At 50.7% G+C, this 16,882-nt stretch overlaps 2 protein-coding genes across 3 annotated transcripts in view; one reads left to right on the top strand and one right to left on the bottom strand.

Moving 5' to 3' along the window:
* Nucleotides 1-16,882, top strand: part of syn1 (synapsin I) — a 67,947-nt gene that overhangs the window by 25,974 nt on the left and 25,091 nt on the right. For both annotated transcript variants that reach the window (XM_088908055.1, XM_088908047.1), the window contains exons 2-5: nt 2,450-2,507; nt 4,253-4,344; nt 6,633-6,789; nt 7,035-7,124. In XM_088908055.1, coding sequence (XP_088764181.1) covers nt 2,450-2,507; nt 4,253-4,344; nt 6,633-6,789; nt 7,035-7,124 — 397 coding nt within the window. The remainder of the gene's footprint in view (nt 1-2,449; nt 2,508-4,252; nt 4,345-6,632; nt 6,790-7,034; nt 7,125-16,882) is intronic.
* LOC148838908 (metalloproteinase inhibitor 4-like) lies at nt 7,437-16,002 on the bottom strand. The gene is made up of 5 exons (XM_088908145.1): nt 15,876-16,002; nt 11,020-11,165; nt 10,288-10,382; nt 9,053-9,301; nt 7,437-8,639 (listed from the first exon to the last, which is right to left on the bottom strand). The coding sequence occupies exons 2-5, from the start codon at nt 11,141-11,143 to the stop codon at nt 8,436-8,438; spliced, it is 672 nt and encodes a 223-aa protein (XP_088764271.1). The 5' UTR covers nt 11,144-11,165; nt 15,876-16,002; the 3' UTR covers nt 7,437-8,435.

Genomic DNA, 16,882 nt, shown 5'->3' with positions numbered 1-16,882 from the left:
CACAGCCCATTGAGCTGTGCAGAGGTTCTGCGTCACCTCTAGCTTTGCGGCAGGAGACAGGAAAAATACCCAGCACAGGCTTGAGCAGACACAAACATCCTGCACGTGCTGTGTGTGGTACCCTGAGGGTATGGATCAAGGCCTGATGGAGGCAGTAATGGAAACGTTGTAGATACTCTTGAGGGCTGCCTCCCTCCTGTCTCCTGTTCCACAGCGAAGGGCGGCCTGTGCTGGGACAGTTTAGAGCCGGGCGTGAGCACAGCAGGAGCTGCAGCAGGCGGTGCTGCTGGCTGATCCTTCAGCCTGCGCTGCTCCATCACGGTGCCCATGCTGCAGCGGGGGCTCCCAGCGGCTGCCCCAGGAACTGCGATGTTCACTCGGGAAGGCTGAGTGGGAGGTGGACGGGGGAGGGGAGGCAACTTAATGAATGTCGCACTGATGCTGTTTTCTGGGTAATGCAATTATAGCAGGAGGTGATTACATTTTATTCTGCACAGCATGACAGCTACATTGTTAAAGGCCAAGAAAGTCTCTCATTAAACTCTTTCCTCTTTCCCTGTTCCTCAGACTCTGAGCACTGTGTCTATGTGTACAGCGGTCTAAAGGGGTATTTATAGCAGCTCACCTCTCAGTTTTGGTGATCTCTGGGCTTCCTGCAGTTCCAGACCATCTGCTTTGAGACTAGTTCCATTTTTTCACTGTCTCACTTTTCCTTAGGTGCTGACAGGCCCGTCTGTATTGAAAGCTTCCCTTGTCTGCCTGTCCTGTCCTGTGCTGTCTTTTTCCCCCTGTAGCCCGGTTAGGAAAGTGTTGAACAGCACTGGCCCGGCACACTGCTCTGAGTCCCGTCTCTCCAGCGCTGTGCACTGGGCCCTGTGACACCTTGCATTTTGCCCAGCACTGGCGCAGTGTCTTTATCTCTGCAGCAGGGGTTTGTTCTGCCTCGCTTGTGCCCTGCTGGCACTCCTCAGCTGCAGGAGGCTGGTTTTTAACAGGCATTTGGCTGCTGAGAAATCCGACTGAAATAAAAAACATAGAAATGTATTTTTTTAAAACACTGAATATCAACCAGAAAAAGAAACAGGATGATGAAAAGTACATGTAAGGCGCTGTTATACAATACAGCTGCACCAAAACACCAAGCACAGAAAGCAGCATGCACAAACACAGCAGATCCTTGCTGGTTAGTTCTGTGGGTCAGGGTCTTGAGCGGGCTGACGTCCTGAGAGGGAAAGTAGTGTTTACGGGAGGTCTTGTGTTTAACGTGACGGGACTCTGGAACGTGAGGAAGGGCAGTTCTGGGAATATCTGCACTGCGGCGTCAGGCCTGGTGTTGCTCCTGCGCCCAGCCAGCTCCCGGTGACAGGTGCGAGCAGCTCGGCCTTCTGGGAAACCTGCCAATTTGGCTGCTGGTTTCTTAGCACCTTGTCTCTCTCCCTGTGATGGCTACCGTTGCCATAGCACCCAGTATTAACATTCTGCCGTGCAGGGATTGGTCGCTAGGCCCATTTTTACACCCCCCCCCCACTTCCTGTGGCCGACCCCTGGAGCTGCTCTGAAGCGACCTGCCTCTTCGCTCCCTGGAAAGCAGTTCTCGCCAGTGGAGTCCCCAGCCCACAGATAAACAGGCAGAGCTTCAGCTTGTCTTTAGCTCACCTTGTGGATTTTAGCTGTGTCACTCCTCCTGCTCTAGACAGAGCTGTGTCACTCCTCAGAGAGAGCAGTGTCACTCCTCCTGCTCTAGACAGAGCTGCGTCACTCCTCAGAGAGAGCTGTGTCACTCCTCCTGCTCTAGATAGAGCTGTGTCACTCCTCTGGCTCTAGACAGAGAGAGCTGTGTCACTCCTCTGCTCTTGTCAGACACAACTAGGTTATGTCAGAGAGAGCTATGTTACAGCTGACTGTGCTGTGACACTCCTCACTCTCCTGTGACACTCCTCACTCTCAGAGCTCACCTCACTCTCCGAGCCTCCAGAGTTTCCAGTGTGAGTGAGAAGTGAACAACGGGCTCGGACTGCATCTGGGATCCTTCACTCTTGTACGAAGGCTGCAGGGCTTAGTTGCTCTGGCTGGTAGCTGATTATTTCCAGATGGAAAGTTTGTGAGGGGATATTTTCACAATCACTTTTGAAAAGAGTAAGGTGCATGGGGACACTGTCACTGCACCACGCAGCAAGGTTCAGCCCCACCAGGAGGAAGCCCGTGGAAAACTCACTGTGTCAAATGACCCAGAAATCACGGCTGAGCTGCCTGTTCCACTGAATGCTGAGTGTAGCAGCAGTGTTCAGCAATGACACAGCACAAGGATCATTAGGGTGCCAGCAGAGAAGCTGCTTCCTGATCGTGGGGCAGGGTCGGTCAACCTGCTCCTGATCGTGGACAGCTTCAGCAGAGCCAGCTGTCGTAATCCTGTAACCTAATGCTTGACTCTCCCCCTCTTCTCCCTCAGGGTCAAGTTCTTCAAAGGCAAGAAGGTGCATGGTGAATTCGACATCAAGGTGGAGCAGGTAGGTGTAAGTCCCTCTTGGAGTAAAGCAGTGTCAGCGCTGCTCTCTCCTTCCTCCCTGGACAAGCTGCATGAAGCCGGAGCGCGTATCTGTTCTCAGACACACTTTGACCGAGTGTCCACATCCCTGAGGGCTGGACTGGAGAAGACTGGAGGAGGTTTGAGCAAAGGCAGGAGGAAGTTACCATAGATAACAAGGGGAGTGTAGTTTAGTGTCTTATTCAGTTTTTGATTTAAACTGGTGAACTGATTAACTTGTCTTGTACCACAAGTTGTCCACCTCTGACTACATGAATTACAGAGCATCCACACAGAGCCACAGAGAAGAGGGTCTCCAACAGAGAGGCTGACACCCCAGTGCAGCCATGCAGGACCTGTCCTGTACCACACAAAGTTGACAGTCATTGTCGTTCGTTAAACCAGCAGCATGCAGGGCCTTGCTCGGCTAGTCATGCCTGTTCATTGAAAACCACACTCTGTAGCAGTAACTCAGCCCCCCTGATCCTTTCCAATATAAAACAGACAGAAGACAGATTTAAAAAGATCTGGTAATGGAAATGAGTGAAATGATGGAATAGTATCCCAAAAATCTGGTTCTTAAAATAATGAAGTACTTGAGAGGTGAATTAAGGAACTGGGTGCACTCTTATTCCCAAAACTGACAATTCTTTGAACGTCGGCATGACGCTCCCTTTGAACTGTCCGCCAGGAGCGGGGGTTCGTGGAGCTGTGCTGACGCACGTTGCTCTGCCTCCCAGACTCCTCAGCAGACTGATCACAGAGCGCACTGCCATGAGCAGGGCTCTGTTCTTCGGTCTCTGTGTGACTCCTTCCCAAAACGCTAATGATAACGTTTCTGAAAGTGTGTTTCTGTGTCTGCAAGTGTGTATCTGTGTACATATGTTTCTGTGTCTGTATGAGTGTGTGTACATGTTTGTGTGTCTGTATGAGTGTGTTTATATGTATTTGTATGACTATGTGACTATAAATGCATATACACGTATTTTTGTGTTTGTATTAGTGTGTCCATGTGTTTTTGTGACTGTGTCTGTATAGGTATACTGTATGTCTGCGTGTGTGGATTTGTTGGTCTGTGTCTGTGTGTAGATGTGTGTGTTTGTTTATGTGTATATATGTATGTGTATTTGTGTGTATCTGTGGGTGAGTGTGCTTCTGTGTGTCTATGTGTGTCTGTGGTTGTGTGTGCCTGTGTAGACATGTCTGTGGGTGTGTATATTTCTGTGTGTTGGTGTCTTTGTGTCTGTGGTTGTGTGTGTCTATTTGTCTGTGTTTGTGGTTGAGTGTGTCTGTGTGTCTTAAGTGTCTGTGTGTCTGCGGGTGTGTCTGTTTGTGTTGTGTGGTGTGTCTGTGTGTGTTGTGTTTCTGTGTGTATCTTTGGGTGTGTTTGTGTTTGTGTTTCTATGTGTCTGTGCATGTCTGTGAGTGTGTGTCTATGTGTCAGTGTTTGTGGATGTGTGTGTCTGTGTTTGTGTTGTGTTGTTTGTCTGTGTGTGTTGTGTTTCTGTTTTTGTCTGTGGTTGAGTGTGTCTGTGGGTGTACATGCCTGTTTGTGGATGTCTGTGTGTCTATGTGTGTTGTGTTTCTCTGTGTGTCTGTGTCTGTGTTTCTTTGTGGTTGAGTGTGTCTGTGGGTGTGTGTGTGTGTGTGTGTGTTTGTGTTGGGTGTCTGTGCCTCGAGTCCTCAGCCCACAAGCTGTTCTAACTACTGGTCACTCTCCCTCTGCAGGCCAGCTTCTCGGAGATAAACCTGGTGGCTCATGCGACGGGCAGCTACAGTGTGGACATCGAGGCCTTGCGCAACGGGAACAAGATCACGAAGTAGGTTGAGCCGCTGTGTCTCTGCACACGGAGGGGAGCGGGAGCTGAGGCGGCCGAGCCACAGCCTGGGTTGTGTTCAGTGTTTCCAAAATTAGGTAAATCCACGCAGGTTGACGAGGCTGAGGATGATGCTGATGATCGCGAAGTGAACTGCTGCATGATCAGCTCGAGCACCTCGAGCGACTTTCTGCACTTCCCTGCAGTGTTGATTTCCCTGGTTTTGCATGTCTCTTAAATGAGCGGTGTTTTGCAAAGATTTTTTTCTTTCTTCTTCATGGAGTGAATCTCTGGGGGAGAAAACTGTATCTGACGATCTTCACCCCCAGCCCCGCAAGGAAATGCGGATTTTATTGGAACCTGTGTCGTCCTGCGCCGCGGTGCAGCAGGGTGTGGAGGGGTGACGGTGTTCAGCTCCCCTGCAGGGATCAGTGCATGAGAGAGGAGGGCGGGCAGCTGCAGTCCGGGCGCGAGCTGTGTGCCGGCGCTCACAGGTGCCGGCTCTACTGCAGGCTGTGCTGCAGCTGCAGTCGTTACTAAGAAACAGCAGGATCTCGCACATTCTGATCGGGAATGTTGCAAAGAAAAAGGTGCTGGTTTGTATGTATGCTGCACTCAGGCCACATTTAAGAATCAGTGAAGGTTCATTCCATGCTGAGAAATAGGAAGGTGCATACCTGAAGAAGACTTCATAGCCAAAACATGTTTCTCGTTCCTTTTTTTCAGTGTGAAATGAAACTCTACTTGTTCCTATGTAACCAACACGCACTGAATGCTGCACACTTTTTTCTTTTATAAATCAGTTTTAACAGAGGGAGCATGCTCTTCCTTTTTTCTCACAGCGAGCAGTGGGAACTGGCTGAATTGTGTCAATCCAAGATTTACTACCAGAAGAAAAATTCCCTCATTTGAACAAACACCTTAACCGATCTGTCAGCTAAGTGGAGGAACAGGTTGGCTACAGAGCTCTGGGGCTGTTTGTATCACACTGTATGCATCACACTCTGCTGCAGTTTTCAACAGTAATTTCCTGCACTCACCCCTTCTCTTAAAAATACGGACCCAAGGAAATGTACTAGACAGATGTTAGAGCTGTTCCCACGTATCCACCTCCAGTACAGTTGTTGGATGGTTTCAAAGTGCCAAGATCTGTGAGAACACAAGAGGGTGACAAGTGAGAGCAGGCCACTGGGCCCATCTAGCCTAATTGGTTGTTAGTAGCCAATTGTGGAAGGTCATTTAAATCTGAGATCAGGAGGCACGTTGTTACACAAACGGTTGTGGGGGTGTGGAACAAGCTGCGCAGCCATGTCATTGAAGCTGATACCCTGACTTCTGTCAACACAGAGCTGGATGAGATCATTGGATCAATTACTCACTGCCAAACGGGTCGGACTGCAAACACCTGTGGTCTGTGACCTTTCCCCTGTTCTAATAGGTGAGCAGAGTTCACAGCATCACCAGTGCACCAGAGCTCCACTGCAAGGCCTGCCAGCGTGTGACCTCGCTGTGCACATGGTGCCTGTGTCTCCCCTGCATGGCCACACTGGGGTCTCAGCCTTTGTGTTGGGGAAACCCTACCTTGTGTTTCTGTAGGCACTTTATTTCACTGAAGACAGAGGTGGAAACGTGCGGTAGGAAAATAACAAGAAGCTTGCGCTAGTTCATCAGAGCTCTGCAGTCAGAGGTGATTTACCACTTCTATTCAAAATCCCAAAACCTGGCTTTCATTTATATTAATCGCCATCTGTAAATGTCCCTGAATAACTATTAGCCTTTCTCCAGACATGGATTGTAATTGAATAATTATTCCCACTGTGCTGCAGAAAAAAGGAGCCTGATTTCAATTAGTAGCAGTTTTACGGTGGGTTAAGACCAGAAAGAGAGAGCAGGTCCTGGAGATTCATATTTCTACCCTGTGAACACTGGGCCTCTTTCTTCTGCTTCTCTTTTTGTGCGTGTGTTCACACGTGTGCGTTTGTGTGCTGGTGCATGTGCCAGTATGAAAGTGTATGTGTGTTCATATGCGTGTGCGTGCGTGTGCGTGCGTGTGCGTGCGTGTGTGTGCGTGTTTGTGTATGTGTGTGTGTTTGCATGCTTGCGTGTGTGTAGTGAGGATAGCACAGTAGCTGCCACAAGAGATTCGGGCAGGTCCAGTTCTCTAGTTAAAAGCCACACTTCCCTGAGTGCTCTGCCTCATAGACACTGATCTGCGGTCACACGGTCTGCTCAGAGCAGGCCGGTGTGTTCCTCATGCGTGTGCTCCTGACACCTGTCCATCCTGCCCACAGGTCTTTCCGGCCGGACTTTGTCCTGGTCCGGCAGCACGCCTTCAGCATGGCCAAGAATGGAGACTTCCGCAACATCGTCATCGGGCTGCAGTACGCCGGCCTGCCCAGCGTCAACTCCCTGCACACCGTCTTCAACTTCTGCGACAAGCCCTGGGTGGTGAGTGTCCCAGCGTCGGGCTGCAGTCCTGCGAGTCTGGGGTACTGTGGGGGAGTGGGTGTCAGGGGGTCAGTGCGAGAGGGGGTCAGTGCGAGAGGGGGTCAGTGCGAGAGCTGGTCAGTGTGAGAACTGGTCAGTGCGAGGGGAGGTCAGTGCGAGGGGAGGTCAGTGCGAGAGGGGGTCAGTGTGAGAGCAGGTCAGGCCCATGAAGCAGCTGTGGTCAGCAGTGCTGTCCTGTGTTGCAGTTTGCCCAGATGACCAGGCTGTACAAGAAGATGGGGCCTGAGGACTTCCCCCTGATCGAGCAGATCTACTACCCCAACCACAGGGAGATGGTGAGTGAGCCGCTGTGCACGCCTCAGCCCCTCGCCGTCCTGCAGAGCTGTGTGTCCAGCTGACCCGTCAGCTGTGTGCAGACACACTCGGGAACTCTGCCTTCACAAGAGCCCTGGAGGTCCTGAAGCGAAGACGCCCCACTGACCCCCATCCCCTGTTCCCTGCCTCTCGGCCCCACTGCCCTGCAGTCCGCTGCACCTGGGCTCCTCCCTCCTGCCCAGAAGACCCACCTCCGACCCGATCGGTTCTCTCTCTGACCCGGGTCAGCGTCACGTTTAATTTGAGCAACAAAGCAATGCAATACAACAATCTCAACCACAGCTTGTTACTGCTTTTATTTCATTTTTCAAAGAGATTTTAAAAAGGAGTAGAAAAATAATCTAGGAGTATAAAAAACAATAACAACTTGCAATACAATACTAAAAATAAAACTGTTCGGATTCCGATGGGTGCCAGGCTGTAATAAACACACTCTCTTACACGTTCTGCAATATCTCTCTCCCATATCCGGTGTGTTTATTAATTACAAGCTTAAGTGCTGTTGGGGTTAAAATGATGAAAAACATGAAATACTCGTTTTTGCTTCATGTTCTTAGGTTGGTGTTACTACAGTATGTGTCATCACCGCTTAGTGGTCCAGAACCTGTAGACATGCAGTTTTATCGTGCGGCCACTTGGCGGCAGACGTCGTTCATTAAATGGCTAGCTTTGAACATCTAAAGCAAATACTTTAAAGCAGCCTTTATGAACAGACGTCTTGTGTGTTTTAGCGGAGCCCTAGGTTTGTTTCTAGCTGTTTAGGCGCATGAGGGAGTGAGATGTCTCTGTGGTTTCTGCTGGAGTTAACTGGCCAGGGTACAAAGGGCTGCCTTGTGCCCCGGTGTGTGCAGCTCCAGCTTCTTTCTCCGCTGGCTGGACTCTTTGAAGTTTTGGGCTGCCGACTCAGACTAGATGGAGGAACATTTCTCCAGCTTCCCTTGTCCTGAAAGCTTTGGAACAAATCACAGCCTGCGAGTGGTACGTTTAAAACAAATCTTTATAAAAATGCCAAAGAGACATTGTGAGAAGACCGAGCGGGGAGCTGTACTGCCCGCTGATGAAAGGGAAAAGAATTTAAACACAGAAGAGAAGAGAGAGCTCTTGCGGACGAGGGCCTGAGCCGAGGAAGTCTCAGTTAACGAGCCGCGGTGCTGCTGGAAAGCTGTGCTGGGGGGGCGGCTCTATCTGTGGAACTCTGTCGTCGGAAACCTTCTAAAAGCGCGTCGGTGAAGGGTCTGCACCCCTCCCGCCGCTGAGCCTGCAGGGGGGCGTCACTGGGCCTGGGGAGCCCGCCGCAGGCCAGCGTCCGGGCGCAGGGGCTTCTGGGGTGCCCAGCCACAGGCGGCGTCGCCCTGGTGGACGCAGGCGTACTGCTGGGCCTGGACCTGGTCCCAGCCGCGGGAGAACAGCCCGTCCGTCCACAGGCACTCCCTCTCCGAGGTCAGGGTGCAGGGCACGGAGTGGCAGGGGTTGATCTGTGGGCACACAGCACAGAGGCCGGCGTCAGGCAGTGCGGTACTCCAGTGTCACTGTGCAGTGCTGTACTCCAGTGTCATGGTGCAGTGTAATACTCCAGTGTGACTGTGCAGTGCGGTACTCCAGTGTCACCGTGCAGTGCGGTACTCCAGTGTCACTGTGCAGTGCGGTACTCCAGTGTCACTGTGCAGTGTAATACTCCAGTGTCACTGTGCAGTGTAATACTCCAGTGTGACTGTGCAGTGCGGTACTCCAGTGTGACTGTGCAGTGTAATACTCCAGTGTGACTGTGCAGTGTAATACTCCAGTGTCACTGTGCAGTGTAATACTCCAATGTCACGGTGTAGTGCTGTACTCTAGTGTACACACACAGTGCTGTGCTACAGTACAGTGATGCAGTGAAGCAGCTCACCCTGCAGTCACAGTTGTCCTTGTAGGTGTACATGATGCCCCGCTTCTGCCCAGTGCTCAGCTTGTCCCAGGGCTGGATGAAACTGCACACTGACACCATGACGCGCCCGTCCTCAGTCAGCAGCCCGGCCATCACCAGCTCAGCCTGCTTGGCAGGGCCACTGAGGTTGAACTCGAACCCACACACTCCGCCATCGTGGGGGGTGTAGATGTAGTGCACATCTGCCACTCTTTCAAAGCCCTTGAACATCTGTAACACAAGGATCATTAGCCTCCAGGAACACCAGGTGCAGCAGATGGATTATTATGAACACACTGCGTCACAGACTGTGAACAGGCAGCCAGCATGAGAGAGGAGTTCGCATGCTTCTGCGTGTGCTGCTGTTTCTCACTTCACTTCACTCCTTATGATCTGGTCCCTTGGTGCCTGCTCTGGCAGCGAGGGAGAGTAAGAACCAGTTTGCTCTTCACACGGGACAGTGACCACAGGGAGGGGAGAGAGAGGGTTGACCCCAGTCTGGGCAGTGCTGTACAGCTCAGTGCGCCGCAGATGTGCTGGCAGTAAAGACACACGCACACACAGCTGCACGGCGCACAGCGACGCAAAGCCAAACCAAACAAGGCATGGAAAGTTCACCATCCCACTCGAGAGGAAGGACAGTGGAGATGTGTGTTACCACAGTGAGCAGCACAGTGTTTATTTGGTATGTTGGGTGTGGCCTGTGCTCAGGTACTCAGACGGCCCCTTTCTGCATCTGCTGTGGTTTTCTAGGCTCCTCGCTCTGACTCAGTGGACTTGATTGTTTATTTATAGCCAGGGCCTGGGGCTCCATTACCCTGACCACAGCCTGTGGCAGAGCTTCTGGACCGTCCCTCTCCCTTCTCCTCCTCTCCCACTTTCCTCTCCTCCTCTCTCCTCTTCCCGCTCTGGGACTCTTTTCCTGTCCCTCTTGTCTTTGTTTCGAGCCTGCGAGGCTCTGAGCTGCGTGTGACTGAAGCCAGTTGTGTGCATGTGCTTGCCAGAGAAAGCCTACCTCTGGCAAGCACATGCACAGAGCAGCCTGCCATGATACACCTTGGGAAGAAGGAGAGGCTGCAGTTACACGCAGTGCAGGGGCCACTTTACCCCACTGCTGTAGCTGGGCACATGAGGGCTGCAACAAAGTGCATTTCAGGGAGGACAAGTTGAGCAAAGAGTATTTGATCTGAGAGAGCCAGCGCTCGGCCTTGGATTACCTTGGTCTGCTTGACCTCGTAGCGGATCCACTGTGGGGCGTCTGTCTGGTTGTCCATGTTAACGTACTCCATGCCAACGATCCTGCCTCTGATCACTGGCAAGACAGCACACAAGACCTGCAGTCAAGCTCACGCTGCAACACTGGCTGTGTAATAGAAGCCCTTCCTAACACAAACCGCCCAGTCACTCTCCAGGTTAGACAGGGTGAGCTGTGTTTCAAAACAAGTCCTGATACTGAATGGACTTGAACTCTGAGTCCTGAAATCAGTTTCCTAGACAGATGAAGGGAATCTCCAGAACAGCTTGGAAGTTATTCTTGTCACTAGCAAAACATTTACAAAAAATTGCCTTCTTGAGGTGATAATTGATAATTGGCCCTAAATTACAAAATTGTATAAGAGGAATAATACAAATTGAATTCTCTGGGCTGTGAGCTGAGCCACCTAGACTGAGTGAAATGTTAATTTGACTCCTTCGGCACAAACCTGTGCCTGCAGCACAGCCATCGACACACCTCAGACAGGGGCTTAGACCACCAAGAGTGAGGGAAGGGGCTCAGTCCTCACTTGCTTGTGAGTTTCTTCACACTGAATAATGTGGAACTGCAAATGGCAGAGGGGTGGGAGGAGTCTGAGCTGAAGAAACACTTAATGCACAACATAATGTGGCAGGAAAGGCTGTCAGAGACTGCAGACCCAGCTCCGGCTTAGCCAGGGCAGTTCAGCACTCACCAATGTCAGAAGAGCAGAACTTAGTCTGGGGGTGCTGGGGGCCGCAGGTGCAGGCGTCAGTCAGGCCCCCGATCAGAAGAGCCAGAGAGAGGCTGCTCACAAACACACACCACTGGGAGCTCATTGTGTCAGACGGGCAGTTGAACCTGCAGGGTGGGGGACAGACAGAGACATGGGCGTCAGGCTGATTGCTGGGGCTCTGTCCCATGTGTCTCCTGGAAAGCCGAGTAAGAAAGAGCTACAGGTGCAGCTCTGAGCTCATCACTCGTCACTCGTCCACTTCAGAGCGACCTGGTGACCTGCAGAATTCACAGCTGGGAATCAATACAAACGGGCTTCTGATCACAGTTCAGTGTCCAGTATCATGTCCAATGTCAACTCGTGCTAGGTGCTTCTAAGCTGTGCTTTCATGTGTGCTTGCTGCTGCTTGCACAAACGCACGGCTGACAGGATATGACATATGGTATGAGTCTTTTGCTGGTTTGGAAGTCTGTGTGCGGATACATGTCCCCTCCTTCTGTCTCTCTGTCAAACTGCCTGGGTCCCTGGGAGGAGTCTGATCTCTTCTCTAGATTGGTGATATTTTTAGAAGTTGAAAAGGAAAACAGAAAATGAGACAGCTGGTATTTCCTGATGATCAGAAGGGAACAGGACATTTGATTATCTGATCAAAAGGAAGACAAAACAGTCTCGATCTTCTTAGCTGGAAAATGATTGAAGTGTGCGTCCAGCCAGGTGCTGTCTGGTGTCAGATTAATCTGGAGAGGTATCAGATCTATAGATCTCATGTTACATGATGTTGGAAACTGGTGTTGTTTTTGTTTTCGTGTTCTTTAGCGTTCGTGTAGCAGTTCAGTTCTTAACTGTCTTGATGTTTTCCTCCCCTCTCTCTGCTGTGATAAGCAGACCCGATGGCCACTGCGTGTGTGTGCATGCATGTGTCTTTTAGCTGGGCTGACTTCTGTTTGGCTGTGCTGCCACAGTCTGGGTAGAGTCAGTCAGTTCACACTCAGTCTCCTGGGATTGCAGCACACATCAGGGTGGTTTCCCTGGGAGCTCTTAAGTTCTTAAACCTTATTTGGAATATAGATGACCTCTGGAGTGTTCAGTGTGCATGATGTACTGATTCTTTTCTACATCGTAAAGCAGCGCAGATTTTAAAACCTCCTGATTAAAACCTTGGACCAGCAGGGTAACACTGTTAAGATATTTTGCCAAAATTTCAACATCTATTCTTGTATGCGAAAGCTAAGATTCAGCCCAGACAGTTCATTAAGCACTCTTGGCGCTGGAGAGCACTGGACAGTTACACCTGGCTAATGAGCACCAAGACCACCTATTCAGGGTGTACTGTAGCCTCTCTTCGTCTGCTAGTGGAACAGTTCTGTGTGCTGTGTCATCCTTGAACTTGAGCACGGCTGGATGTCTAAATAACACTGCTATTATCACACCGTTGAGTGGGTATTTAACGCTTGTGAATGATAGATCATCTGTTGAATCACTCACAGCAGGCAGTACAGGCTGGCCCAGCAGAACTGATCCTATTGATGCTTCCACTACAGTTCTGTCTCTGAACGTCACCCAGAGTCTTCCCTGGCAGTCCAGACTGTGAGAACCTTCTCTTCCTCCCAGACTGATATCATTGCCTAATGACAGGGCTTTACAGTGTAGAAGGCCAAGAGATTGAAATCTAAATAATAACTACAGGCATCAGAATCAGTGTTTAAGGAAAAACAATCACTCCTTTAACAGATTAACCTTACCTTGTAATTAAAGTAAAAGCATGTCAATACATCATCTCAGTATACGCTTTGTTTCTAACCAACAGATTCTTCAGGAATGATATGAGAGCTTGTTACAGCTTTGCATTGTTACCCAGAATGCACTGGGCTGTCTTGCACGTGTCACCAGGTGGGTTACCTGTGTGCGCCAGCAGTGTGACAGAGGAGGTGGGTAATGTGCCCCCAGGGCGATGTCTTGGACTGTGCCCGTCTGAGCTTGCTGTCTGAAATTCAGCTACCCCATGCTGGCGTGACTGAGCGGTAACTCACATCCTGCCAGTAATGAGCACTTGAGAGCAGCCTACTGCATTGTGGGTATGTCACATACTGCTTGTAAAGAGTGCTTATAATGGGCAGGTTTCATAAACATTATTTGCATTTATGCTTAATTATGTTCATTTTTTTAAAATGTATTTCAATTGCATTGCAATTAGTGAACTAAACAAGTGTCAATATTCCATCTAGCATGGAATCTCAAGCACCTATTTAGGTTTAATCAATTATTCAGTTTGTGGATTGAATTTCATACACTGCCCCCCAGACAGAATGATGTGTAGAATTACAGGAATAATTCAGAGCGTGTTTTAGTGTTTTAATTACTAAACATTAAAAACACTTTGGAAAGTTGTTCTTTTTTACGCAGCCATGTGATCTTATGAAATGATGCAGAATAAACAGTTTTCTGAAGGGCTGGGAGCCCTGCTGCATGAAATCCTCTCTGGGCTTGGAGGAGCTGTGCTCTGTGCTCTCCGAGAGGGTGGAGGTTGAGGAGGTTAGATGAAACACCGTGAGTAGACTACCTGATTGCTCAAGAAACAGGTCTCTGCAGATCTTGATTGCCAAATCTTATAGCTTCCCCCCCACCTTGCTCCCTGTCTACAAACTGACCCCTCTGACGAAGAGCCCTGAAAATTGCTGTTTATCTTTCCCCGCTAATTGCCGTCTTCCTCCTGGGGCTCCTCTGAGCCGCCGCGCTAATGACCTGGCGCTTTGAGCGTGTTGGGTCTGCCGGCACTGACGCAGCGTCGAGCGGCGCTAATACCGGCTCTGCGGCCATACCTGCAGCTGTCAGCACCCGCCCGCTGCTCCTGTCTGCTCCTGTCTGCTCCGGGCTGCAGCCGAACTCTCTCAGCCGCACCGCGCGGGAGATGAGCTGCTCAGCGGGTTTGTGCAGACAACCTGCTCATTTGCTGCCACCGGCGGTATCGCTGCGGCAGTGAAGATGCCAGAGCCATTGTTCTGGCCTGGCCCTCCCTCCCCACCAGCCTCTCCTTTCATCTGCTGCTGCTCTGCAACGCTGCAGTCAGCACTTCCTGAGCGAACAGCGCGCCCGCACTCAGGTGTCTGTCTCCGAGTCCCAGGCGGGCTGCTGAGTGCAGCACTGCTCGGCGGGGAGTCAGCCCACGGCCGCTCCGCATTCTTTCATCCCGGTCTTTTCACTTCTGCCACATTCTCGGGTTCGCCAGCCAAGTTTAACTACAGCTAACCGCCCCCCAAACAGAATGCCTTTATTCTGTGGAATGCACAGTCTGTGGGGATGGTCTTCCTCGCAGTGTGTCTGCGAGGAAAGGCGTGCTCGGGGTGAGCAGACAGAGGAGTCTGGAAGGGCTGATTGCAGCTCCGTGCAGCCTGCTGCCCACGGGAAGAGGCCATTCCCACGGGCCGCGGGCACAGTACCGCCTCCCCTCCGCGCGGCAGCAGAGACAGGCTGGAGTCTCTGGCGCCCAGGAGTCAGATCTGCAGAGCTGTGGTGCTCAGCAGCTCTTCGGGAAGCGCCTGGGCGCGTCCAGACACTTCCGGGCTCAAGCTCATTCCCACAGAGATCAGGACACGACACGCCAGTGGGAGACACTAGCTGGAGCAGCCTGCCAGAGTGTTTTTCGGAAAAGCAGTCATTTCTCCTCTCGGTGCTTCACTAAAGCGCTCACTGCAGTGGCGGCACAGAGTGGCTGAAAGTCCAGGAACACAGCCAACTGCAGCTTTGTGGTTTGAATAACTGGGATCAGCGGATTTTTTATTATAGTACTTTCAGTGCTCACAAGTAACACTGTATAATTTGCTGAATTCACTGATTTAATGTTTTGTTAGTCTGTGCTACTGCTTTAGCTGTAGGTGTGGAGATGTAATCTCAGCTGTTTAAAGAGCACAACCTGGTAAAGAGCACAGCCACCCAGAGCCCACCCTGGAAGCACAGGGTGCAAGACTGGCCTCACCCTGGAGGGGGTGCTAATCCCTTGATACACACACACTAACAGAGAGATAATTAACAGCCACCAGTTAACACAGCCAGCAAGACATTGGTTGGTCAGCTGAAGTTGCACTCATAACATAAACATTTTCTTTTGCAATAGCTTTTTAAGTGTATGTAGGCACTATTGAGTTACAGTAACTTGTAGTTATCTTAATTGAAAGTAGTTGCTCTAAGAGACCTACAAGTGAAAGAAAATAAGGGAGCTTGTTTGGTTCTCCTTTAGTTTTTTCATAGTCAGAACCAAGAAAATGACAGCAATTCGTAGTGCACAAAAACGACACAAATGTGAAGTTTTACCTGTAAAGTTTGATTGTGTTACCAGTTAATAATATTTTAAGGGAGTTACAGTTGAAATAATGGTGCACAGCTTTTAACAAGCCAGTGTGAGTGTCAGAGGAGCCTGGTTTCTAGTGAAAAGGATTTCTCCTCCCTGCCTCAGTGAGGCGAGGCAGATGGGCACCGCTGTCTCGGAGACCCGTTCGCTTCGAAACTTTCACAGCGCCTTTCAAACACCACGGTGGAGCGTGGTGTGAGATTACCCGAGATCGTACTGAATTCCGCTCCTCGGCAGCTGCGGCGTTGCTCTGCACTGATTAATCCCCGCGCCACTGAATTCGTGATCTGCAGAGTGGATATTTCAAGCCTGTGCATTAACTCAGCTCTCAAAGAGCTCCTTTGTGCTCACAGCGCCCACAACGGACTGCTTCCCAGCGCTCAGAAGCTGGTGTCAGCCAACTGTTGTGCACAGATTTGTTTTTCTAGGTCTGTTCAGCTACCCCCTCTCCTGTTTCCTCCTGTAAGTAACCCACAAAAGGCATTCTTACCTTGTTAGCTTGTCTGGGGTGTGTTCTGTTCTCTGTTCTCTGCTCCTTCTCTGTGTCTGGGAGAAGCTTGAGTTGTTGTCTTGGCATCTGTGGAGGGAGGCTGGCCTTTTATAGAGCTGAATTAACCCTTGGTTTGCTGCTGAATGACACACATGTAGGAAGCTATTATATCACTATTGTCTTTCCAAGTGTAACAGATCACACACTTCCCGTTACAAGCGGGGCGTTTCAGATTCTGGTCTTGTGCAACTGAAGTAGTGTCACTGCTCATGGGTGAAAACAGACCCCAGCCGCCCGGGAAGTCCCCTTCTCCAATCAAGACTAATAGATGGCTGTGGAAAAGGTTTTCTTTCATTCCTTTTTTTTAAAGGGAATATGCTGGCTGTTCTGCCGCTGCTGGTTTGTTAGAGATTTGGAGAGATCCCATGGCAGTGGGAACAGTCTTGCCCACACAGGCAGAGCTGAGCACCTGCACCAGGCAGCCCGTGAGACAGGGCCAGCGGGGGGACCTGTCAGCAGTTCAAAAACTGGGCAAGAGTGAGGCAGACCTGGAAAACCTGCTGTCTGCTGCCTTCCTGGTGATTGTGTTGGTGTTGCAGGACAACGGGCGGGCATGGAGGCTTCGGGACAGTGCTGGTGTGTTTGCTGTTCGTTTGGAAAAGCTCTGATTAGTGCACTAGTGCTCTTCCCAAAATCCCAAAATCACACATGCGTGTGTTAGTAGCATTCCTGCTGCGGCTCTCTCGTCAGGTGGGGGGAGTGCTCCTGTGTGGTCCAGCAGAGGGGGACAGGGGTGTTGTGTGCATGGAGGGGCAGCGCATGGCTGCTGGGAGACTGTGCCAAAGCCACTTCGTCAGCTGGTGTCGCTCCAGCAAACTGACGACCTGCCTGCGCAGAGAGCATCTGCAGGGCTGCTCACCTGCAGTGGTTCATGAGATGCCAGCAGTCATTCTAGGAGTCTTTTCTCCAATCTAGGGGTTAGAAAGACTGAAAACATCTCATTACGA

Source organism: Atractosteus spatula, chromosome 2 (genome assembly GCF_055471065.1).
Source record: "Atractosteus spatula isolate fAtrSpa1 chromosome 2, fAtrSpa1.hap1, whole genome shotgun sequence".
Classification (NCBI taxonomy): domain Eukaryota; kingdom Metazoa; phylum Chordata; class Actinopteri; order Semionotiformes; family Lepisosteidae; genus Atractosteus; species Atractosteus spatula.
Note: the sequence above shows the minus strand (reverse complement) of the source record. Positions and strands in the feature narration are given on the sequence as shown.

Coding starts and splice junctions, on each gene's coding strand:
- LOC148838908 (XM_088908145.1), bottom strand. CDS start 11,143: ATGAGCTCCCAGTGGTGTGTGTTTGTGAGCAGCCTCTCTCTGGCTCTT. Junction 10,383..11,019: donor GTTCTGCTCTTCTGACATTG/GTGAGTGCTGAA, acceptor CTGTCTTGCCAG/TGATCAGAGGCAGGATCGTT. Junction 8,640..9,052: donor AGGACAACTGTGACTGCAGG/GTGAGCTGCTTC, acceptor GTGTGCCCACAG/ATCAACCCCTGCCACTCCGT.